The 24,622-nt window shown below is 41.9% G+C and overlaps 2 protein-coding genes across 6 annotated transcripts in view; both read left to right on the forward strand.

Moving 5' to 3' along the window:
• Window positions 1–8,578, forward strand: part of LOC308176833 (uncharacterized protein) — a 42,856-nt gene extending 34,278 nt beyond the window's left edge. The window contains exons 10-11 of one of the 3 annotated variants that reach the window (XR_013938674.1): window positions 6,186–7,489; window positions 7,729–8,572. Coding sequence is in view for 1 of the 3 variants with exons in the window: in XM_080553104.1 (XP_080409230.1) it covers window positions 7,340–7,423 (84 nt within the window). In the remaining 2 variants the exon portion in view is untranslated. Of the gene's footprint in view, window positions 1–6,185 lie in introns of all 3 variants that reach the window. The other 2 variants (XR_013938675.1, XM_080553104.1) reach the window with 2 other exon arrangements.
• A 275-nt stretch (window positions 8,579–8,853) lies between these two features.
• On the forward strand, window positions 8,854–21,827 carry AKTIP (AKT interacting protein). Of its 3 annotated transcripts, none has more exons than XM_080553097.1 (10): window positions 8,854–8,875; window positions 13,141–13,254; window positions 14,494–14,699; window positions 16,642–16,706; window positions 16,793–16,893; window positions 18,193–18,281; window positions 18,355–18,453; window positions 18,667–18,774; window positions 19,173–19,233; window positions 20,896–21,827. In XM_080553097.1, the coding sequence occupies exons 2-10, from the start codon at window positions 13,213–13,215 to the stop codon at window positions 21,001–21,003; spliced, it is 879 nt and encodes a 292-aa protein (XP_080409223.1). In that variant the 5' UTR covers window positions 8,854–8,875; window positions 13,141–13,212; the 3' UTR covers window positions 21,004–21,827. The 3 variants fall into 3 exon arrangements, with proteins under 3 accessions (XP_080409223.1, XP_080409222.1, XP_080409224.1); XM_080553096.1 differs by lacking the exon at window positions 8,854–8,875 and adding an exon at window positions 8,884–9,021; XM_080553098.1 differs by lacking the exon at window positions 8,854–8,875 and adding an exon at window positions 8,886–9,021 and having other exon boundaries at window positions 20,893–21,827.
• Window positions 21,828–24,622: the final 2,795 nt, after the last annotated feature.

The following is a 24,622-nucleotide window of genomic DNA, read 5'->3' on the forward strand; positions in this document are numbered from 1 at the left end:
AACACATCAACTGAACTATGTGTGGCAGGGTAGAAGAGATACCCAGACATGAGCGTAGGTGTCAGAAGCACGCTCCAGCAAGATGCCACAGTGTTATTTGACCAGGCTGTTACTGCTTCAGGAATAACCTTGGATTCTCCTATTCTACATTACAGAGAGTGGTGTGTGATGGTGTGCTCCCCTCACCCCACAACCTGGCCTTTCACCCAAAACCCTGGTCAAGTGATAACCACCAGTGGCAGTTGTGATAGATGTGTGTGGTCGTGGTGGCTGCAGCTGGCTCAGTGTGGTTTCAGGAGAGATGGATAACGCACAACAAGTTGTTCAAGGAGTTTAGAAAGCAAGGGGTTACATTCCCAACCTCATGGCTCAATGGGAGGATCTCCCAAATGACTGAATTTAACCCTCTATCCTGTAAATATTTAACCCTATATCTTGTAAATAACTGCACGTACCTTGCCACCAAATCTGAAGTCACTGTCTTATTTATAATCAAACTTTGTTAAATCACTATATTAAGTAACATATTGCTGCTTCTCTCTTGCAAATGAAGTTCATTACTCCCCTGCCTTGTGACATCGTGTACATTTGTTCCAACTCTTGTTGTCCTTCCTGAATAACAAAAAGTTCATCAAAGGAGATTGGTAAGGGCATATCAATTTCCTTCAGGTAGTTTTAGATGGAGATAGCGAGTTGGAAAAGGAAATTAATTCTCTCTCTCTCAAATTGGAGACTTCTAAACATCTTTTCACCTCTCTGCATGGCTGCTACCGTTTAGATGGCAATTTTTCTGTAGAATACTGTTTCTCCTCCTGTTCTCTTTCATAACTTACCTTTGCTTTCAGCTTTTGTTCTAAGCCAAAAAGCTGTTCACTACACAAGGGTGATCAGGCAGTGGAGCAGGTTGCCGAAAGGCTGTGGAGACTCCAGCCTTGGAGATGATCAAAACCCAGCTGGATGTGGTCCTGAGCAATCTGCTTCAGCTGATCTTTGTCTGAGCAGGGAGGTGAAGTAGATGATCTCAAGAGCTCCCTTCCCACCTGATCCTTTCTGTGATTCTGTAATTCAAGGATGCAGGAGTGCTGTATGACCGTAATCTTAATCTGCATTACCAGTGGCAAAGAGTTTTGTTTTGCTTGCTTGCTTGTTGTTTGTTTGTTGTTCACAAGATATGGATCTATTTAGCTAATTTTAGGTCTGACTGATTCTATGCTATTTTAGCCAACAGGAGCAGATTGAAACGTTTTCATATAGTAAACACTAAATTTTAAACCAGATTTCCAAAGAGGATGATCACAGAAAATTTGAATGCCAACCCCCTAAGATTCCTTGGAAGAAAAAAATCTTTACTTCAGATTATTCACAAGTACCACTAAGAGAGGAAGGACGGAGGGTTTCATTTTCCTATCTTTATGGTGGTTTTGATCCTGTCTAATCTCTGATATTAAGATGATTTCAATTCTATATACGCCTATTTTGTCATGGTGGCTGATTTGGCTCTAGGAGATACAATGAGCGCTTGGAAGAAATATTAACTATTGTGTGCTTAATGGTTTTCTCACATGGAAGTGCAGCTGTCGTGTTACTATTGTTTTAATGTTGGCTCACTTTCTCCTTTTTTTTATACTGTCTAGATATTATTATTATGTTCCTATATAGTTTCTTGGTTGATAAGTGGGGGGGGGGGGACGACGACAAAACAAACCTTGTAAAAGTGTTTGTGCATTATATGAGCACCAGAAAAGACACAGCTTGATGAACTGAAATTCCTGCATATTTTACAGGCAGAACAACACACAGATATGACATATACTATATATTAATGTTTTGTGGATATATACAAATAGGAAAAGTCATTAATAAATAGACTAGCATTAAAATCTCGTATTAACTAATAATTTCTAACAAAATATTCAGCACAGATTTTAAATCAGATGCCAGTTCAACATCCTTTTTTTCTGACTTACAAGGCCCCTTGAAGTTGGGTTAAAGATAAAAACAGTAACAAAAAAAATGTATTTTTAATGCTAATATATGTTTAATACCAGTTTACTGATACTCATAAAGAAAATCAGTGCCAAACTTTTTACATTTTAGTCTAAAGACTGAGATATAACTGTTTTAAAGCAAAAAAAAAAACAAAAAAAAACTTGCAAATAGATCAGACTAAAATACTAAGGCAGTGCTATAGTCAGTTTTAATTTCACGTTTCAGGTTCATGATGGGAGGTAGCAACAGCCTTTAAAAGCAATTGTTGCCTATATTTTTGTAGAGATATCTTAGTTTCAGACAAATCGTTTTTAGAAGTTTCAGACATATAGAAAATGAAAATAATATCAGTTTATCTCAAAATACAGTGCTCAGATTGGTGTGCAGCTGCCATGATGACTTAGATAAGGTATTGCTCTGTTTTGCTTGGTAGACTCTGCTTTTGTAGACACACACTTGTGCAAACACATACGGACAGATGTGCTCGTAAATTTATAGCAAATGGAGAATTTCCTTCTAGCCCAAATACCCAGAGCACCTGTCTGTGTTCAAAACTTTGGTGGGCAGGACTTTCAAAGGCCCTGAAAGGGAAGGTTTATTTGTAATTACACAGTTTGAAATGAAATAATGAAAATTAATTCAATTGTGATGGTAGCTCTTTGCTTGGCTATTGAATGCTTGGCTACTTGACATTTTTCAGCAGTATGCTTTGCTATAAATTGGAACTAATATATAAAATAACACAGACACTGCTTCATCAGGGAACTTTCTATCAGGGATTTTCATAAGAGAGACAGATCTAATATTATACCCCACTATTAATTAACATTAGATTTACTATCTGGAAGAAGGTGTTTAAAATTCTGCAAAATGAGACATAATTATCTTCATATAGTCTCTTTTTCATAATCTTCATTTTCCAAAGGTATTAAGGGACCTTATATTAGCAAAGTGGAAATTATTAAGGATAATTAAGATGAAAATTTTATTTGATGGAAGAATTCTCATGATGTTTGGATATGCATGCTCAGTTTAAATCTAATCTCAATTCACACTCTTACATTTTTTAGAATGAAATTTGTAATAAAGAGAAACTACAAACAGCCAAGCTATGTTTCAAAACTGCAGAGGCACTACTTGTTCACTTAAAAGAGAAGAAAAATTAAATTTCCCAACATTGTGTGCTTCTGGTAACTGTCAAAGAGATAAAAGATAGGACTGAATGAATTGAGAATCACGGTACCTTTGGGAAATAGAAAGAACTGAATGGGAGGTAGAAACTTCAACTAATCTACAAAAAAAAAAAAAGGGTTGCAAATGGCATAGAAAAAAATACAAAAGCTCAGTTAAAAAATAAAATAAAGCCCATGAAACAGATGTGGATGGAGATGTTCCATTGAGGATTTCCTGGGCAACTTAAGTTCTTATTCATAGATTAAGCATCTCAACTGAAGTCATATTGAAGTTAACAGGAAGTTTTTCAATACTTTTAATTGGTCTGTAATGTTCTTAAACATGAATTTGTGACTAGTCGCAATTAGTTGTGATGGGTCAGAACTGGGCAGGCAGACTGAAGTTTCTGTACCTTGGTCGTGAGGCTGTTAGTCTTTGATTTCCTTTCACGTAAATGTTCAGACCAAGTCCTAGTCTAGCTTTAGAAAGTGTTAAATGTAGTAATTGTTGTCTGTATATACTGTCTGTGGTATTTCTGCTTAGTTTAAGCCATAAATATGAATACAGATAGTTAAAGACAAACAGCAACAAACAAACGAGGATTGAGAGGGGAGTTTCTGAGTTTTCATTCAGTCCTTTACGTATGCAAGCATAGCGTCCGAGCTCTGAGGAGGTAGTGCTGGATGTAGTTTTAATCTGGAGAGAAGAGAAGCAATCTTTCTTACAAATCTTTTATTTATTGGAATACTGAGGTGACCAGCCTCCCGTAGCGGTCTGCATGACAGGGCTGTTAGTGACCAAGACTAGCTCACGAAAAGGTGGGGTGAGCCCTACCGATGACAGTGCTGCTAAGTGGCATTCTATTTAATTAAGCATGCATCTATCTGCATGAAGGTTTACTAGGTGACATGTTCGTATCCTGCCTTTTTTTATTCCTTTTGAAGCAAGGAGCCCAGTACTGTTTTGCATGGCTGAAATGTTTTTCTAGCGGAAGGGAAAGATGGTGTAAACATTTAAATTCTCAGATTGGAGCTGTGAGGTTGAATTGGTCTATTGTGATAGATGCTCTTTCTTCATGTAGGGGACGTTCAGCATTATCGTAGAATATCCTGAGCTGGAAGGGACCCACAAGGTTCATGGAGTCCAACTCCTGGCTCCACACAGGACCACCCAAAAATCAAACCCTACATCTGAGTGCGTTCTCCATACGCTCCTTGAACTCCGAAAGGCTCAGCACCATGACCACTGCCCTGGGGAGTCTGTTCCAATTTTTTGGCTAAATATTAGAGCTTGCCTATTTTTAATGATGTGCTCTGGACGAAAGAGCCACAAACCATCTCGATTTAGACTTGGATTAGTTGGGCTAAACAGACACAATCTTGGGTAGCTGTTCATAGCTGTTTCTCATTGAATGTGATAGCTTCCTTTGCACATTCACCTCACAGCCTTTACTCTTCATATTCACTTCTTTGATCAGCTATACATTAAATTCTTTAATATGCAGCTTTTTTAAATAACCAACCACTTACATTCCTTCTTAATATGTCACTTTACTAGGAAAGTAATAAGAAGATGAAAGGAGGAAAGTGACTTTTGTGTAAAAATCTGGCTCCAGGTGTGAGTGGAGAAAAAAATGGTCCTACTTTATTATGTCTTATCATCTCTGAAATTATGTAGGTATTTTTCAGTCAACAAATTAATTTTCAGCTGGAAAATCACAGTTATGAATTGGTTTTGGTCTGCTTTTCACTCATCATATCATACTGTTAAAGCAGAAACTGGAGTTCATAATGATATTGTGGAAACTGCTGATCAAAGGTTGTTTACATGGGCTGTGTTCACTGATTTGCCACGGTTGTCTCATACAGATGCGCTCTAATGACTATTCTCTGCAAAACTGATTTTTCAAAAAGATTCTTTAATCTGATTACTCTGTAATCCTTAGTTATTCCTGAGAGTGAATTTACATGCATATTTACTTGAAAGTATGTTTTACATGATTATGAATCAAAATATTCCATGAAAGGAAGGTATTTAAAACAAACAAACAAACGAAACCCTTATCGGTAAGGAAATAGTAATTACAGCTGTAAGTCTAATTAACACCTTATTCAAGACCATCAAAAAATGGTTGTGAAAATCTAAAATGAGGAATTTCAATTCATCAGTAGACAAATTTAGGTATGAATGTCCATGATGAGACATATTGAAGAAAGCATAATTTGAAGGCTGTGGTGTGATCCTTAGTTAGTCATTGTTAGCTTCTGCTGTTCAGGAACAGCCAAGCTCTCACGTAGTTGAATATATCAGCAGCCATGCAAATATAAAAGTGTCGGAATATTATATACATATGTACTTTTCATATGAAGTGAATCTACTAAGATGAAAGGCTTCCTATAGGGAATAAATATATTTAATATTTCTGATCCTCTGTTATAGAAGTGAGTTTGTAGTTGAAGTTTTACAGCATTGCTGACAGAACAGAGACCCTAAGAACTAAACAACAGATTTTGATGATGCAGTTTGGGCTGTTTCTTCTTATTCTTCCCCAAGCAAAATAAATATACTGTTGTTCTAGTTTCGGCTGGGATGGAGTTGATTTTCTTCCTAGTGGCTGGTATGGTGCTGCCTTTTGGATTTAGGATGAGAATAATCATTGTTATTTCCCCTTCCTTTCCTGTCCTATTAGACAGTCTTTATCTCAACCCTATGAAAATATATGAAAATAAGAAGGATGGTTTTGATGACATATGCCAGGAGTAAGGTTAGTGAGGAGGCAAGGGACGAATGGGCACTGTATCATTAGATGATGCTGTGGGCTTTCTGATGTCTCTGAACACTGGATCCCAGCACTGACCCACCTTAGAGGCAGAAGAGCTGAATTGACCGGAGAAATACCACATGAAGTGTAAGCTAGGAGCGAGTTGTATTTGACTTGTTGTTTCCAATCTTGTCCCTAAGAGCCTTTACTTCTAATTAATCTTTACTAATTTGATGTTTCCTTTGTTATACTTTGTTACCAGGCTTGTTCTGCACTAAAATAAATCTAAGTGGAACTGAGAGAAATGCTATACGCTTTGAAATCTGCATGGAGCAGTATGCCAAACCAGCTCAAGAGACCCCAAACCCAGGGCATGTTACGAGAATTATGGATCTGGGTAGCATTTTCTGTCAAGTTATGAAGGCCTGTATGGGAACTACCATTCTGGGTAATAAGTTTTGGGAAGGCATTCACAAATCAAATAACTTTCTGAAAGCTGGTCTAGTGGAAGGTGTCCCCGCCCATGGCAAGGGAGTTGAAACTAGGAGATCCTTACAGATCCCTTCCAACCCAAACCATTCTGTGGTTCTATGAAATACCTGTCATTACCTAGCAAGAAGGGCAGAGGCGTTCAATAGCTCTAGCCTTACCTGCACGTATCGGTTCCAGTTTACCTAGATCTTGTTTGCCCTTCAGAATGATGAGAGAACTGTGGCATGATGTATTCGTCCCCATAGAAAACCACCACTGTGCATTGTGAAATAAGCTCTTACCCACTGACTTCTTTGTAGATGTCTTTAAAATGAAAATACCTGTTTTTAAGTATTCTCGTATATTTACCATCATATTTTAGGAGCCTGATAGTTTCTCCTAACTACTTGACTGTTTTCATTTGTAATTATATTGTTCTATAAAGTGATGATAGTGTTTCTTGTAGTATCTAAATCACAAAGGAATTAATTGCATTTGAAAAGATGTTCAAGGCTTTGAGTTTTTAACAGTGATTATAATTCCGCTTGTTAGCTTTGGAAAAAGAGAAAATACGTTCTTTCACCTTTTGTTTTGGAGGGGAAAAAAAAAGTCATGTTAATACTGATAGTTATCAAGTAAGGTGATGTTTTGTGTAAATATACATGGTATTTTTTCAAAGTTCTTTTGTCAGTATCCCCATAGAACTGCTGGGGATGTCAGTGGGAGAGAAGCATGCGTATTTATCTGCACCTGGCAGCACAAGCCCTGATCACTTCTTGTCATACAGCATATACAGGGTTTCAGTCAATAACGTATTTTCATCCTTCAGCTGTCTATGGATCACCATATGCGACTACAACAGCTGCAGAACACCACCTAGTGGTGCTAAGCACTCCCTCCAGCTAATTAAAGACATTAAACTTCCTTCGTGTCTCTTCCATTTAGTTTATTTCTAAAAACTGCTGCCACCACAAGGTGAAATTCTGGCCCAGTCAGAACTATCAGGGTCTTTGCACGCTGGACAATTAAACATAATATTGAATATGCCTTAAACGATGCAGCCACCATGGCCCCCCTTCATCAGCAGAAAAACAGGTATGTGCTTGGCAAATTTAGGTTTGGGGTTATGAGGATATATGGTTTTGGGGTATGATTCTATGTTTTGTGGAAAATCTTGGCCAACACCTTTTTCCTATGATAGCCTGAAGACATTGTTTTAAATTAAATTCCTTACTGCATTTAGCCTTCTGGGTGAAACAGATATGCAAGTATGCCTAGGAAAAAAATGGATTTTAATATGAATGTATAATAATTTGGTTCTCTGTATTTTACAGCTTCTCTCTTCGGTCTCCTGAGAGATTTAAAATCGAAGCTGATAAATTTCAAATGACAGTCTGTCTCTTATATTTGTCATTTTCCAAGACGTTTTTGGTGTGCCTACACAATAATGGACCTCTAATACTATTTCAAGCTGATCCAACAAACCCTCAAGATTTTGCACATCATACCTAAAAAAATGTGTATATGTTTCCTTGAATAATGAGATATGAAAATGGAAAAAAAATTGTTTTCTGAGATGATTTTTTTGTACCTTTGGATACGAAGAAAAAAGCAATAGGACTTTTATTAAACTTATTTTCAACAGGCACTAACCCCTAGAAAAAGAAACTTTTTTCTAAGGTAAGCAATATACTGATAGCATTTTAGCCTAGTCACTTGTATCAGTTAAAATACTGATATAGTATGAAAATCAGTTAAGATTTTCTGAAGTAGAATTCATACAGATCTGGTGTGACTAAAAAGGGAATCCAGTCCCCCATGTAATTTTTGAGGCTTGTGTATTTTAGCTCAGCTCTCAAGACCAATTCAGTCTTCCTAAGTTTATTTGAAGTATGTGATGTCATGTGCAATGTTATTTAACACTGTTCTGGTGTTAGTGACTTAGCAGTGCATATGTTACATATTCACTTAGTTTTCTGGGGGTGTCAGGCTCCTCTGAGGACAGGTGGTTGGATGAGCTCTGGGTTTCCGAAGCACAGGAGGCAATAAACTTTATTACACCGCGGTTGTACACGCGGCGCTGCTCAGCCCGCTCACAGCGTCTCTGTGAAGGGCCGGCCCCGCTCCCCGCCAGCCGCCATTTTGGGGCTCGCACAGCCCCTCAGCCAGGCCCGCCCCCCGCCGCCCCGCGCCCGCCAATCGCATCTCTCCCCGCTCCGCCCCGCCGCCCAATGGGAGAGGTTCCCGTTTCTCAGACCCCGCCCCGCCGCTCTGTTCCTGCGGACTGACAGGTGCGTCACCCCGTCCCATTGGCCCGCCCACCCTAGACGGACAGCCGCTCAGACCAATCCCCTTCGCGAGGGCGTATATCGCAGCACCCTCCATCCCCACCCGCTGCCGGGAGCGAAGTCGCCCTCATTACCTCACGCAGCGCCCGGCGGTCCCCATTGGCCGCCTTCCCCTGCTTCTCCCCGCCCCGCGGTGAGGACACAGCGCCGGGGGCCGGCGATTGGCCGACCGCGGGGCCGGGCCCGGCTTCGCGAGGCCGAGGGGCGGGCTTAAAGGGGGGCGGCGGCGGCGGCGGGGCCTGGGCGGCGGGCGGCGGGGAGCGGCGCGGCCGGAGCGCGGTGAGGGCCCGGCGGGGCGCGCGGCTTTTAAGCGATTTCCCCCTTTTTCAGCCCGTTTTTGCCTCAGGAGGGGGGGGGGTGGCGAGGGGGGCCGGGGCTCCCCGCGGCCTCAGCGCTGTGGGCAGGGGGGGCGGTGAGGCGAGGGGGCTCTGAGGGGCGGTGACTGCCTCACGGTGTGAGTGCGGCGCGGTGCGCGTGTGGCCGTGGTGCGAGTCCCCTCGGGGCTCTGTGCTCCGCGGGGGGCGGCGAGAGAGCCCCGGCGGGCAGGGCGAGCTCCGCGGGGCTGCTGCAACGCCCCGGGGCGCCCGCCTGGCGCGGGGCCTGTGAGGAGCAGGAGGGAACCGGGCCGAGGGGACGGGGGGCTCGGGGCAGACCTCGCTGCTCCCTGCTGCTGCCTGACAGGAAGGTGTGGGGAGCCGGGGGTCGGCCTCTTCTCACAGATAAGCAGTGATAGGACCAGAGGGGTTGGCCTCAAGTTGTGCCAGGGGAGGCTCAGGTTGGAAATGAGGAGACATTTCTGCTCAGAAAGAGGAGTCAGGCGTTGGGACAGGTTGTCCAGGGAGGTGGTGGTGGCACCGTCCCTGGGGGTGTTCAAGGAGAGGTTGGGCCTGGTGTTTAGGGACAGGGTTTGGTGGTGACATTGGTGGAGGGGGGTGGTTGGGCCAGGTGATCTCAGAGGGCCTCTCCAACCCTAATGGCTCTGTGATCTAACGACCCCGCTGGTGCTGGGCAGAGAACACGACACACGGTCCAACAGGCATAAACAATGGCAGGAGTCCTTAACAACTATCCAGTGCAGCAAAGGAAAACGTGCAAAAGCCAAGTGCCTAAAACTGCTTTTTGTTCCCTCGTTGTTCTTGAGCTATTTTATAGCACTGACAAAGTTCCACGCAAGCTGCGCTCTGCCTGCCCTCACGCACGGTGACCCCGTATGGTGCTGGGGGACGTCAGCGTAGGGTTGTCCTTGTGGCAGCAGGTGGCTTGGGCCAGCTACAGGAGGATTTCCACAGTGCAAGTGCTTTCTATAAAAGCCAGAAAGCCTTACCAAGAAGCAGCATTTGAAATAGTATTTCTTCACCTTCTTTATTTTTTTAACATTGTTTTACCAGAAGGAAAATACTAGAGAAAAAGATACACGTTGATAAAAGGCCCGGGTGAGGAGGGCAGCTCAGGAGCGTAGCTGTCATGCTCGGCTCCTGCAGCAGCAGAAATCAGCAGAAGGTACTGCTGAGCAGCACGCCGCTGAGCCTCTCTTTGGATGAGGCACTGTGAGTGGTGATGACGTGAGAGGAAGGAGCCTGGGTGATGATTCTGAAGGTGTTTATTCCTTCCTCACAAAATGAGGAAAACCAGTGCATTGGGCTCTGCTGGGAGGCTGGCGCTGTCGGTAGGGGCAGCCCCACAGAGTGCCTGAGCAGCAGGTACCCTCGTGGAAGACGCTGTAGCCAGAGTGACACTGAATGACTAAACTGTCTAGAACCATCTCTGAATGATGTTGGGATTTCACTCCTGTGGCAGCTGTAAACCTTCTCCATGGTAGGAAGTAGGATCACCAGTCCAACTGAAACATGCCGATAGTTCATTGTTTTAATTTTTATTTGTAATGATTTGCGATTAATCTAGGGTAGTAAATTTTTAGGTGCAGGACCTAGAGAGCATAAGCAGTTACAGGCCAGGTTTCTTGTGCTGATACCATGCTCGGCTCCTGTATAGCATAGCTAGAAAGAGTGAGCATGATTCAAAAGAAACCAACTTTGAAACACCTTGAAAGGTTTTTTCAGTGACTGTGTGGGAGGCTGGCACTCCAAGGCCACCAATTCTCCATCATACATAGGATCTTAACAGGCGAGGCTGAGGGCAATTTAACATGTTAAGGGAAACGCTGTGTATTGCTTATTACTGGGGCACAGCTGGCTAAAGGATCTCTGTGCTGGATCATCTCTGGAAGTTATTCTGTATTCTAACTAGGGCTAAAGTAATGCTTTATTTGGAGATGAAACTGGTTCTTAATAGCTTGTAAATAGGCATCTCTATAATGCAAAGCGTTTCAGCAAAGCTGGGAGCGTACTGAGCACGTATGGCTGCTTTCTGAAAGGTGGAGTCGGTGACTGAACTCCATCTAGCAGCAGTTATCATGCTTCTAGATCAGTTCCTGTCTTGCTGGTAGTAGGTTGGGCTGTTCTTTATGTACATACCTCGTTCGGTGTCTCAGCTCTTGTTCTGGAATAGAGCAGTTTATGTTAGTCCTCAAAGGAAAAAAAAACAAAAAACAAAAAACAAACCCATAAAGAAAAAAAAAACCCGAACCCATAAAGTAATCACTCCAGGTTCCAGCTAATTGTTTTCAGACCTGCACCTCAGCTCCCAGCAGTTTGCTGTTGTCAAAGCCGAGCGCTCGGGCGCTCTGTGCGTCAGTTCCTCCAGCCTCGGGTCACACTGAAGGTCCCTGAGGAAATGTCTTGTCTTCTGGTAGCCAAGCATCTCGCTCTTGTAGTCTGGCTGGGTTTCGGGTAAGAGGAAGGGCCTGTGGCATGTCCCTCTGGCAGGGCTCTGCCTTCCAGACAGGGGGTGGAGAAAGGTGAAGACATCTGCTGTCCCACTGCTGTCCCAGAGCGTGCCCCTGCTCTGCCCCTCTGTTTTTGCTGGCTCGGAGTGATACGGCTCTCTGGCCACTGAAGAGGAAAAATATCTGGAGGAATTGTGTCCTGGAATGTTTGCCTGAGATGGTTTGGAGCTGGGAGACTGAATTAATTTTTATCACTTTCCTGAATGGTGCTTGCATTTTTTTAATGCTGGGCTGCTCTGTATCTAGATGGCTGTAGTTAGATAACTGCAATTTGGTATCGGAGTTTCTTTTAAACATTTGCACTGCTAGGATATTTTTTTCTGATAAATAGTCTGGCTTAATTCTTTTTTTCTTTTAACAAGATTAGCTTTGATTGTCTTAGGAAGAGTTTGGATCTTAATGTTATCATTTTCTCTATAAACTGTTCAAAACAGTGTGTGAACAGGTGGTGGTGACTTGTTTGCTGTAGAAAACACTTGGTGTTGACCACAATATAACTTGTGCTGTCCTGTCTTTGTCTCTCCCATCCTCTGAATTGTCTTGGTCAGTGTTTTTATGATTCCATATTAAAGAAATCAGGCAAAGTGTACTGTCTCAAAACCTACTGTAGTGAGAAAGGGTGGGGTGGGAGGTGGAATATTGGAAACCAGGAAGACTGGAGTTTTAAAAAAAAAAAAAAAAAAAAGGGAGTAGAGGAAACAGGCAGTGCCAGACGAGGTGGTGTAGGCGAGAGCGCTCTTGCACAAACAATAACAAGACTTTTTTTTAAGAGGGAAAAAAAAAAAAAGACTTCTGGAGTTTATACCCAAAGGGGAGCTGTGCGAATGGCTTGAACAGTAGACAAAACACCGAAACTCCAAATACTGCTGAAGTCCTTGTAATTGAACTGCTGATCTAATGAGCATTAAGCTTAGCGCTCATAATGAGCCCATTAAATAGCTACAGAAATCTTCTGTGTTCTGTGGCTTTGTCTGTTCCTGGCAGGGCACCAATGCAGATGAAAGCAGAATGACACATACGTAATGCAGGCTCAATGGGAGGATCATCTCGTGCCCTGGGAATGGCAGTGATTTTTCAAGCTGGAGTGCCTCCGAAACCTGCAGAGTGTGCAGGGTATGCAAGGGACAGCCCTTGGCCATGGTGCGAGAGTGCGCTATTGTAGAGCTGTCCGATGCTGGGTGTGAACGCTGAAGTGATAACTTTTAGCATTTGTGTGTTTAGAGGGTCTTTATTGACTGTGCTGAGCCAATAGATGGTCTTTTTGGCAGTTGGCAAGACAAAGAATATAATGCAGAGTCTTTCTCAGAATATTGATTTAGCAGAAAGAAGGGAGGCATTCAAGTGCAAAAATATTTTGTAGGCAGCTATAGTATTGTCCTGGAGTCTAATAAATAATAGAGCTCTGGCAATTTTAGCTACTGTTGATCTTAACTACAAGAAGGTCTCTTCTTTTACAGGAATATAAAGCTGGATGCAAAATTAGATCTGACTCCTATTTATATATTGAGTCCTGTTTATCTGTAAGGATGCACACTCATTCTGTGTATTTTTAGGGTATAAACCAGAGAAGCCTGACGAAACCGAAGACATTGAAAAATTGCAGTCCTTTATTTGGAATACACGTTATGAACCCTTTCTGGAGCATGTCTACAAGTTCTGTGCGCAAGGTAGATATAATGAGTGGGTGCTCTAAGGTGTTAAATCCTGAGGGCTGGGATCGCCTTCAATAAAAGGGTCAGCTGGCTGTGACTTGCAGTAATTGGAATGTGCCTGTGAACGGAGTCTTCTCCAGAACTCGCCGCATGACTTGTCTTATCTGAAGCATTTTCAAGTAGGAAAGACAAATGTGTGCAAATAGTTGAAGGTCTTGCTGCTTATGACATTTTTTTACTGTCTTAAGTAGACTTTAGACAGGTATTGCATGTGCAGCGGGTACTGACAAAACTGCATCTCTAATGCTGTTACTTGCTACGTGAGACTGTGTCTAAAAGCACAGCACTTCTAAGTTCATTTACTTCTCAGGTTTTCATTACTAGAGAAAATTCTATAACTTGGTTGATGGTGCTCAAGGCATAGGTATTGCCACTAGTCCAAGTCTCAAGCATTTCAAAACGCTGTCCCCTAAATCGTGCCTGTAATCAGCACAGCCTAGTCACGGGTCTGTAACCTGCAGGTTTGTCCTGGCAGCCTGTGGAATGATTTTGAGGTCTGTACCTAACAGTGATCTCTAGCAGCGTAGCAGTGACCCACTAAGTAGAACAGTCTGTGTGTGTATATATGTGAAACGACAGAGGCATAAAAAGATTGTTAGAGCAAAATTATTTAACGTGGGCTCGATGTCACTGTCAACCAGTGATTCTCCCACAGCGGGAACAGGCTGCATGATCAGTGCCAAGTGGGATGTTTGTCTTCGCATATTTCACTTCCCACCTGTGCTCAGTTTTCTGTAGAAAGTTTTGATTTCTTCTCAGATTTACTACGGTACTTCTCAGAGACTCTTTGAAGTCTAGAACGTGAGGATGTGCGTTAGTGGAAGTGCCTTACCTTGATGCGCTATGTGCTGGAAATAGCCTGACTTTAAGCTGATGGTATATATTACCTGGGTTTAGTTTCTAAATAAGTACAAACCTCTGTGTCCTAATCTGCAGATTTCCAATCTAGCCTTGATTGCTTTTGCACTTGTAGGCTAGGTTTGATTGAATAGAAGTTTATGTAAAAACAAAACAAAACCCAAGAAGGTCGCTCCAAAAAAAAAAACAGAACGTCAAAACCCAGGACGAGTTTCATTGGCCAAACTTGTAATTACTAAGGGCAGGTTTAAGCCTGTGTTAAAATGTTAAAATGTTCCTATGTTAAATACTTTGAATTCCAACCTCTAATGTCGTGGTTCTGTTTTAATCTAACAGAGACCTGAAGCTGAAGAGAAAACTTTGACTGGAGAGCTGAGAACCAGTCCTCCACGAACCTCTACAAAGAAACAGTTACCTTCTATTCCAAAGAACGCTGTGCCAATAACCAAGCCTGCCTCCCCTGCCGCATCGTCCCAGTCGACAAATGGAACACATGCTTCTTATGGGCCTTTTTATTTGGAGTATTCCCTCCTAGCAGAATTGTGGGTTTTCACTATTTTTTTTCTCTTATAGGTTACTGGGTGTATGCTCCAGTGAAAAAATAACTTGTAGGGATCTAGTGCTTGTGTGGTGTCTCTGCCGTAGTCCCTAAAGAATGCAGTAAAACTCTGTGCTACATTAAATTCTTCTTCTGGAGCAGCAACCTCCGCCTCTTGAGGTGGCAGAGGAGACGGGATGAAATTGTAAGGGCTGTGTTTATATGTGATTTTCTGAATTTTTGTATTTCTCAGTCTTCAAGTAAAAACATTTTGGGTCTACCAAAACTGGTCTACCTGACCACTTATCCTCATAGCGTTTTGGTCAGAAATACCTAATTTTTTAAACAATCAATAAAACAGAAGCCAGCAGATGTTTAGTAGGAAGATGGTTATGAAGGTGGGGCATTGTATAATGGACTTAGGATGTGGGACACTTGAAAGTGCTTATTAAATGGGTATTAGGAGAGCTGTGTGTCTTCCTGTATTTAGTGGTGCTTGAGAGGGAGGAGTCACTGCAATTTAAAGAGTTTTTGTTGGATCAGTTTGATCAGTTGCATTTGATCTAGTCTAGTGATGTGCAGAGTGCTGTGGGAGCACACAAATCTGTGTGTCTGCAAAACTTACCAGTTATATGAAGTTACTTAAACTGTTTTATGCCATAAAGCTGGAGAGACTTTGTCAGTAGTAGACGTATTGGATTCTCAAGTATGCAGTGCCTTTTGGAATGAAATCCCTGGAGTCCTGATGCAATACTGAGCTTCAGATCTTGCGTTTAACCATTAAGTTGAAAGTGAGAACTCTCTAAACGTAAAATGTGTTGTTCAGGCGACTGATTCTGACTTTTTAATTCAAGAAAAATGTCTTTCTTCTGCAGCATGCAAGAATACTTTGTATTCCTCTTGTTTAACAAATTCATGTACAGTATGGAAATAGTTAGCAGAGAGATGTGTTAATGCTTTTCTTTAAGATTATTGTTTACTAGCACAAGCATGCTGAGTTTAATTTAATGGGCCTATATTGCAACTAACTGGAAAATGTATGAAGTGAGTATTTCAGCTTATCATTTACGGTGTTGAGTAGAATCCGCATACCTTACAGTTGTAGCTGATTGGACTTAGAAGGAAGTTCTTGTGCTCATTAATTTGAAAAATAGTAAAAGTAGCACACTTTTCCTCCGCAGCACTGTCGTTTATCAAATGGAGCTTCCTAAAGGATAAAGGAAAGAGGGAGAAAACGTTTTCTTAATTCAAGGGTCATCGATGACTGAAGTAACTGAAGATGATTTGATCATCTTCACAAGAAATGAATTACCAAATAAGTGCAAATTTAGAAAAATGTGTTGGTCCCTACTGTTAATGAGATGCTGTAATCACTTGACCTAGATTTCTAATATACCCAGCCTGTCCTTTCTGTTCTCTGTTACTTTGTTTGGTCACTTGCCAGTAGGATTCCTCGTTGACCTGCAGTATAGTCTTACCTAAAACCGAAAAATTGTTTAAAATTAAAGGTTTGGTAAACTTTCAGAATTAACTGGAATTGAATGCAAGCCTATGTTCAAAAAGATTTAATTGCATTCCTTTTTTTACTCTTTACTTTGAAACTGGGAATTCAGTAGAAAAGTGGAAATCACACAGTGCTGACAAGCATTAAATGCATCTTCTGGGGAAGTTATTTCTATTTCTCTGCTTACAGTTTTCTCAGGAGAAATAATATTTCCTCTTCATAGCTTCTTAAGTGGAGAGCTAGGAAAAGCAGAGTGAAAGTATATGGTTTTGCTAGTTATCTGCCTCCTCCTTCTCTGAGCAATCTGCCCTTGGGAATTGAGTATAAGTTTGTGGAAGAAGTCTGTTAAACTACTGGCCATACGTTCTGGCTTTACGGCTGTCAGCTTGCTGTAGGTTTAATGTAGTTGTGGAGCTATTCTAAATACTGATTCTAATTGCAGTACCTTGGTTGTTAAGCAGAAATTGCCAGGTGTCTACGTGCAGCCATCTTACAGATCAGCATTAAGTAAGTTTAAACTTAACTTTTAAAAATTTAATACATACTTGTTTTTAAATTCTTCCAATTTCTCAAGAAAACTTTCTCACTTGCAGTGTGGTTTGGAGTAATATTCATAAGACATGGGCTCTACCAGGATGGTGTGTTTAAATTTACTGTCTATATTCCTGATAACTACCCAGATGGAGACTGCCCGGTAAGTGGACATGGTTGTGTGTGTTTTGGGGTTTTCTGGTGCTTTAAGTATGGCTTCCTGTTAAAGCTAATACACCAGTTAGCTTCTAATTTCATTGAACTAGTTTTGTTCTAGTTTTGTTCAGTTGGCTGGGTGTGTTTGTGAGCCTTCTTGTACATATTTCCTAATGTCTGTGGAAGGAAGTTGTTGCTGATTACTGAGACTGGTGTAGAGTGAATTCTATGAGGTTAGATTACTTAGAATATTCAAGTAATCAACCAGTTCTTTACCACAACACTTGATCTGAAGCACTTAGGCTACTCAGAGTTTGGACACTATAATGGAACATAAAATGCAGGCACTTGTGCTGTGCTTGCCACAGCACTGCAGGATTTCTTGCCTGTGTCTGTTTTAAAATGCATTGAAACAAAGAACTAAGAACTTGAGTTGAAAGTTGGTAAAATAGAGGAAAAGGGAATAGATAGTCTGGTGTCACTTTTTCTTTTTCCCCTCTAGGGAAAAGAATACAAGTTATTACATTCCTGTTTAAAAAAACAAACAAAAATCCCCATCAAAACAAAAACACACATGTGGCAATCTGACTCTTTCCAGAGCAGAGCATCCGGCCCTCTTGGCCATATTTCTTTAACAGGAAGATCGGGGGTGGGTGTATGGAGCTGCTGTAGCTGAGAAGGAGTTGCTATGTCAGGAAGCTGTCTACTTGGTGTCAAGTTTTGTGTGAAGCTATCACCTTTAAAAGGACAAAATTAGTAGGAATCAGTATCTTGAAAAGATTTTAAAGAAACTCATAAGCCTCTCGTATATCTATAATTCTTTAACTAGCATGGGGCTTTCAAAGCGTGTTAAAATATTTTTCTTTTGGAGCAGCACACAAATGCCAGAGGAAACTAACTGCAGAGCTGAAGACACCATGGTGTCATCACAGTTTACTTAAAAGTATGTAGGATAAAAAAAATATTGCTTGTAGCTCAAGTATTTAAAAAGCTTTCAGTCACAAATAGCTGAGGGTTGTTTTTGGCTTTAATCTGATCTTATCTGATATTACCTGTGTTGGCACACAGGATTAGTTTCCTGATTTGGTAATGAGCGTGAAAGAGGACAAGACCCTGCATGTAGCCTGGGTATGTTGGGTTACAGTTTCACAGTTGCTATAAATCACTTCAGGGTGTTTTCCTGTTATCCAGTACCAGTTGATTAGTATTTGGAAGCAATATCTGACTGACCAAAACAAACAAACAACCACCAAAAAACCTTCACCCAATAGTTTTAACGTCAGGATTCTTCTTTTTTCTAACTCAGCGCTTGGTTTTTGATCTGCCTGTCTTCCATCCGCTAGTAGATCCCATGTCTGGTGAACTGGATGTGAAAAGAGCGTTTGCAAAATGGAGGTTAGTGGTAACATTTTGATAGGTAGCTTGAAAGAGGCTCTTTCCTTTCTTCACCGTGTTTTGTTCTTTTTAGGCGAAATCATAATCACATATGGCAAGTACTAATGTATGCTCGCAGAGTCTTCTACAAGATTGACACAACTAGTCCTCTGAACCCTGAGGCTGCAGTGCTGTAAGTATCTTCTGTGTTTATAGACATAGCCTCTTAAGAGACTTGTTGCGTAGAAGTGTAGAAACGAGATCTGTATAATCAAATCATGATCTCTACCTCTGGAGCTAGTTGCGTTAGAAACTGAATTTGAGGCTTTGCCAAGTCTGTCTGTGCTTCCAGAGCAAACCTGTGCCTCTTTGCAGTTAAGTGACATCGCTTATTTCTCTGTTGTAGGTATGAAAAAGATATTCAGCTGTTCAAAAGTAAAGTGGTGGACAGCGTCAAACTATGCAGCAGTCACTTATTTGATCAGCCCAAAATAGAGGATCCCTATGCAATCGTGTAAGTACTACGAGCAAATTCACCACATCCTGATGTTTTGAGAACAAGTTTTGGTATCATTTTTTATTTGAAGCCTTTCCCTGCAGATGGATTAAAGTAGGCTGTCCTTTTGCTTTTTACGTTTGGAAGTACCTTGATTATTCCTGTGCTCATTTCCTTCTGTGTAATATTGAGTAAATCTTAAATAACGAGACACTGTATTTAATGCTGAAAAGATCCATGACACTGTGAATTAAGTTCTTAAGAAGTGTATGTTTTAACACTGAAAACTCAGATTTGTAGTTGACTTGAAATTCAGCAAACTAGACCAAGGAAAACTGCTGTGTTTTGCTGTACTGCTGCTTTGTGCTTTAGTTTCCAAAAATGTGTGGTAAGAGAGAACTATACTTTCTCCATAGTTTTTCTCCTTGGAATCCAGCTGTACATGATGAAGCCAGAGAGAAGATGTTGACTCTGAAGGTATGCGCAAAGTCCTGATTCTGACTATAAAAAGGGCTTGTTGCTTGAAAAGGCAAGAAAGGTTCCACGTCTCTTTGAGATGAGCACGTACCAGGCAGACCTTACCCCACTCCTTTTCTGTATCTGCAGACGTGATGAAACTGAACTGGAGTCCTAACTGAGCAGTTAGGTTACTGTTCTAACTTCAGTGTGTTAAGCAATTAATTGTTCAGCCAGCTAGAAAGCTTTGTTAGACTGAGTACAATTGTTGGCAAATTTGGCAGACTTTTTGTTTGGAGATAGAAGGGGAGGGGAGAAGGGAGAGATTTGCTGACTGCCTTTTTAGCTTGTCCTGCATTTGTCACGGTCAGTAGTGCTGCATAACCTGATAATCCCCACCTTTGTTCTTCTCTGTTGTTGAAAGATGTTTAATTACTTAATCAAAACTTGAAGGCTTTCTTCTGGTTGAAAACCTTTCAAGCAGCACAAGCAGAGTACCTTGCTAACGTTTCTAATGCTACTGTTTTCTAGTAAGGCACCGTCTGCTAATCAAAGGCTGCTTACAGTTGCTTCTATCACAAAGCACTCTGATAGAGCAAGAATGTTACGGTTTGTGACAGCTTTCACCTGAGCAATACCTTTGATATTTGTAATGTCAAGGGGCAGTAACACTCAGACAATGGTCCTTTATCTATGCTGGAGCTGAAGTAGTGACAATAACTATCTAATGGCTTTTGAGCATATAAACGCACACAGGACCAGAGGGTAGAAGAGGTTTTCTTGTCTTTCTTGGAAATAGATCCAAATGAAATAAGCCTTCATTCTGAACAACTTAAGGCTTTAAAAATATTCTCTGAAAACATACTGTCCCCGTCAATCAATTTATTATTTTTATCTTTCAAATGATTCTTTGCACTAAACGAGAGCTGGCAAACAGCAGTTCTGAGTCTGCCCTGAGTGGCGTCACAAGTCATTCCATTCACAGTGCCTGAGGATTGTGAAATGGTGGCTGGTGGCCTTGTTGGACTGGCAGGGAGATGCACTCTGAATGTTTTAGTTATTGCACGTATGGCGCTTTAGGTGTTGGAGTAGTTTGTTGATAGCAAGAATAGCCTGATTTCCATGGCTTAGGAGACTTGTTCCAAAACATCAGTGTAGCTGAGAATCTACTTTTCCTTCCCTGTAAAAGGAAGTTCCCAAGTCCTGTGTTCTCTCTTTCCCTTCTGCTGCAACCCTGGCTCATTCGGTTATTGCCCTTGTAATTCCTGTGCCGCTGGAGCTGTTAGTGTTGAGCTGGTGGCTGACGTGTTTTGATTTGGATTGACTCTTCTTTCTGTAGAACCAAAAAAATTGGCAAATAGCAGTGCAGTGGTGCTGGGCTATGGTCTCCAATCAAAATGCTCTATGCTCTATCCAAAGAGTATCTGTTAATCTTTACAGTATAATGGGGTAGCAATACGTGAACTAAGGCATTAAAACTCTCCTGTGGTGTCAGGGTAGTTCTACAGAAGCCATGCGCATCCAGAGAAATTAAAGCAATAGACTTAATTCTGTTCCTCTTTGAGGAGAGGAAACAATACCTCTTTTCTGCTTGTATTTGCCAAACTTCAAATGGGTGGGAGAGGACATAAGAGAGTTTGGGGTACCTAATAATTCTGCCTTTAATTTTCTTCTACCTAGAAGAAGCCAGAAGATCAGCACTGCAAAAGCATGCATGTTTCTGGCCTCTCATGGGTCAAGCCTGGCTCAGTTCAGCCTTTCAGCAAAGAAGAGAAGACAATGCCTACCTAGCTCTTTTGGACTGTGGTGCACGCAACACTTTCTGTGGGTGGAGGGAATGTAATGGAGGGAGAAACAGCAAAGCAGCAGTTTCCTTCTTGACTATGGATTAGCAAAAACTGAACGGTAGCAGTGACTCCAGTAAACCTGCTTGATGGATTACTGACTCAATGTTTTACATATGCATTAGGTTTTAAAGGCTTGCCTGGAGTTTGGAAGCATCTCTGAACACTGCAGTACTTCTACCTGAAGACTGTCTAGGGTGGGTAATTCCTCAGGGCTCTGAAATGCCTGGAGGTTTTGGGTTGGTTTTTAAGCTTTTATTTTTTCCCTCCAGGAATAGCAGTTTTTTTTCTAAATCTTAAATTGCTGGCAGAAATATTAGCAGGAAATATGATGCCAGAGGTAAGCTGTGTTCATGTAAACTAATATAGCAGAGTTAAACACTATATTTAATGGTTTTAAATACTTCGGTTTCTATTGTAAATATGTTAGGATTTGAAATTGTAAATAGGTGGTTCAATGACTCCATTTAGCACTTTCCAGAGGTAAAGCTGAGGATGATACTCAGTGTATGATGTATTATTGATTTGTAAATGGATGTTGTCACTAAAGCACACATTAGTCTGATGGGGTGAAAGCAGAATGTCAGGCTTAGTAGACTTTTATTACGTAAACACTAAAATCCAAGCTTTTAACGGTGGTCTCTTGAGCTAATAAAACCTCAGATGATTTTAGATTCCCTAGGTGGCTACACTGTAGGGATTACTAGGATAGCTCGACTAATGTGTGTTAATAGTGACACCTTAAGAAAATAAAAAGAAATTATGATCTTGTTTTTGTCCCTCTGTTCATCTGTACTCTAGACACTTAGCAAAGACTGGCACTGGAATGGAAGCACCTGGCTGCATGAGTATTTGTAGGCATCCTGTTACGTTCTGAAGAGACTGGTTAAACGCGGTTTGGTTCCACATCTAGGAAAACCTTTCTAAAGCCGGTGTGAGCTTAGGACAGTCTTTTTGTTTCCACAAGAGTCTTCCTAGCGTCATAACCCAGCAAAATGTCTTATTCTTGTCTAACAGGATTTCCTTTTAGCTTCAGAACTTGTGATGCCAGGCTTTTACAGCTGGCCTGCTTTTCCTTTGACTCCTCATACCTGTGCTGATGGCATTAGTGCAAGAAACAAGTACCGGTGACTTCATGTATAAATAAGATGCGAGCTTTTGTTTTTCTTTGTTGTTTTTGTCCGACAGAAGCTAAATCCACTTGTCCTATAACAGGCTTTCTAATTTTTGAGAACAAATCCGTAGCCTTTAAGGAAAGGTACGATGAACTCACAAGTAATATGTTATAATATACCAAACGATTAACTTAATGTGCTGGTAAGGGTGACTTGCATGGTTTCTATAGTGTTGTATGAATTAAGTAATTATTCTCCTTCAGGTAATGCTGAAGCCTTAATGCATGATGGTGCTTTATACCTTTTAAAGTTTCTGCCTTTAGGATGCAGTGGTTTCCTGGGGCTGCCTGGAGTGATGCCAGTAGTGTTGGAATTCCTGTTCAGATGAAGAGTGCAGGGGGTATGTGGAGAACAGCAGGCCTCTTAAGGCAACAAAGTGTATCTAAAGGTGCATTCTGTGGGGCTGCTCTTCCTTCAATTTCCATCGTCGTAGAGAGGGTCTGTTACAGGGCCTAGGTTCTTTCTGAAATTTAGTACTTCCATTGATACTCGTAGGAAGAGAAATACAATTTAGAGTGGCTCTTTGCTAAACAAATTTGAGGTTAAAGTAAGAGGAACTCAAAGCTTGAGTTACCAACCAGGTGCTTCTGAAAAAGCTACGTGCAACTGAACTTGTATGCAGCTCTCTGAAAGCTGTTGGTGCCTCTTTGCATGAGGTGTGGATCTATGTAAATGGTCATGTAAATGAGGACAGCCAACTGACACACATTTATTGGCTTTAAATGCACTGCGTTCTGCGTTTGGCTTTCTGTTATTGTAAACTATTGAAAGTGGTGTTCCAACCATACTGAAAATCCTGTGAGCGCTCCCCTTCAGGTGTACTGACGGCACCCCTGGCATCTCCTGGGCCAGGCTGGCCCCTGGCAGCCCCGGGAGGCTCCTGGCTTCCCCGCCAGGCACAGCCCTGCTCCTGTCTCCCTGGGATCTTCGCTGGAGAGGCTGGAGGCCGCGTCTGCCCCTCACGGAAAAGGGTGAGTGACCAACGTGCTGCTCTGTTCCTGGGAGAGGGCGGGAGGCAGTAAGGGGGAGTCAGCCTCCTGCTCGGCTGCCTCTCCTGCCAGGGAAGAGCTTGCAGGTGGCACAGGACAGGGCTGTAGCTGGGACTGTAGTGTGGGACTACAGTTGTTTGTTGCCACAAGTACTTCTGAAATGTTTAGTAAAAAGGCTGCTGAGCTGCTGTGAGTGGTTGTACACGTGGACTGGGGTCAAAGAAGGCGACTGTCCAAAGTCCCTTTTGTTCTGAGAGAGACTGCTTTGGTGGTTGGGCACATTTTGCCCTTTCTTTTTTTTCTTTCTTTTTTTCATACTTAAAATTTTACAAACCTGAAGGCAGTGCACAGGGGGAAAGGCCTTTCTCTGTCTTTCCTGGTATCTCTTATTTAACGCTGTGTTTGGCAATTTATATTGTTAGAAGTGGGCTGCAGGAAGGAGCTCACATCCAGCTTGCACCTTCCCCAGCACTTCTGTGCCTGTGAATGGGCTGCTCTCAGCCCTGCGCATGGCACAGTGTGCAGCAGTCTGACAGCTGCCTGACAACTGTCTTAATGCTTGGAGAATGTTTTTTGTTGTTGCTGTGGTACTATTCTCTTGATTCCCGTGCAGCTGATCTGCTGTGTGGGGGACAAAAAATCCTTCATAAGCTTTTCTGGTTGTTACTTGCATTCTAGGGTAGAAATACCTGATAACGCTAAATAGGCATTTGTTCGTTTTCACACCATGCTCTGTTCATTGTGTGTGCCATTAATCATAGATTCATAGAATCATAGAATATCCCGAGTTGGAAGGGACCCATAAGGATCATCAAGTCCAACTCCTGGCACCGCACAGGTCTGCCCAAAAGTTTAGACGATGTGACTAAGTGCACAGTCCATTCGCTTCTTAAATTCAGACAGGCTTGGTGCAGTGACTAGTCATTAGCCTTTATAACAAATGTTTATCCAGTGAAGCATGGCTGCAGCTTTTCTGCTAGGGATTCTCTAGAATGGGTACAGCATACTGAAAGGGGACTTGAAGGCAGTGTTGAACTTGCAAAAACTTGTGAGAGGAATGTTGGACTTCCTTGTAACTCAGTGCGAAGGAAAAATATGGCTCTGTCACTGACCGTGTCACTTCTTTGTGGCATCGGTGCTCCTGCTAGCCTGTGTATTTCAGACTCTGATGGGCTAAGGAATTGCAAGTGTGTTGGAATTGTCACAGGTCTGTTGGAACTTGCACTAGGAGACAGAAATGGAGTAACTGATAGGAAAGCTGAGCTTGTATTGCACAGAAAGTGGTGGTATGGTTTTGTTTCAAGGAAAACTTGTGGGGAAAGTATTTTGAGAGCCCATGCGCCGGCCTGCAGTGAAGCTGCTAAAATACTGTGAGCATTAATTGTCTTGCTGCTGTTCGTCT

Source organism: Anser brachyrhynchus (assembly GCF_964034855.1).
Source record: "Anser brachyrhynchus genome assembly, chromosome: 12".
Classification (NCBI taxonomy): Eukaryota; Metazoa; Chordata; class Aves; order Anseriformes; family Anatidae; genus Anser; species Anser brachyrhynchus.

What these genes read in the sequence shown, in the direction of transcription:
- AKTIP (XM_080553098.1), top strand. Translation starts at nt 13,213, where the DNA reads ATGAACCCTTTCTGGAGCATGTCTACAAGTTCTGTGCGCAAG. An exon ending in CTACAAGTTCTGTGCGCAAG is followed by an intron (nt 13,255 to 14,493) that starts GTAGATATAATG and finishes TTAATCTAACAG; the next exon opens with AGACCTGAAGCTGAAGAGAA. An exon ending in ACCCAGATGGAGACTGCCCG is followed by an intron (nt 16,894 to 18,192) that starts GTAAGTGGACAT and finishes TTTCTAACTCAG; the next exon opens with CGCTTGGTTTTTGATCTGCC.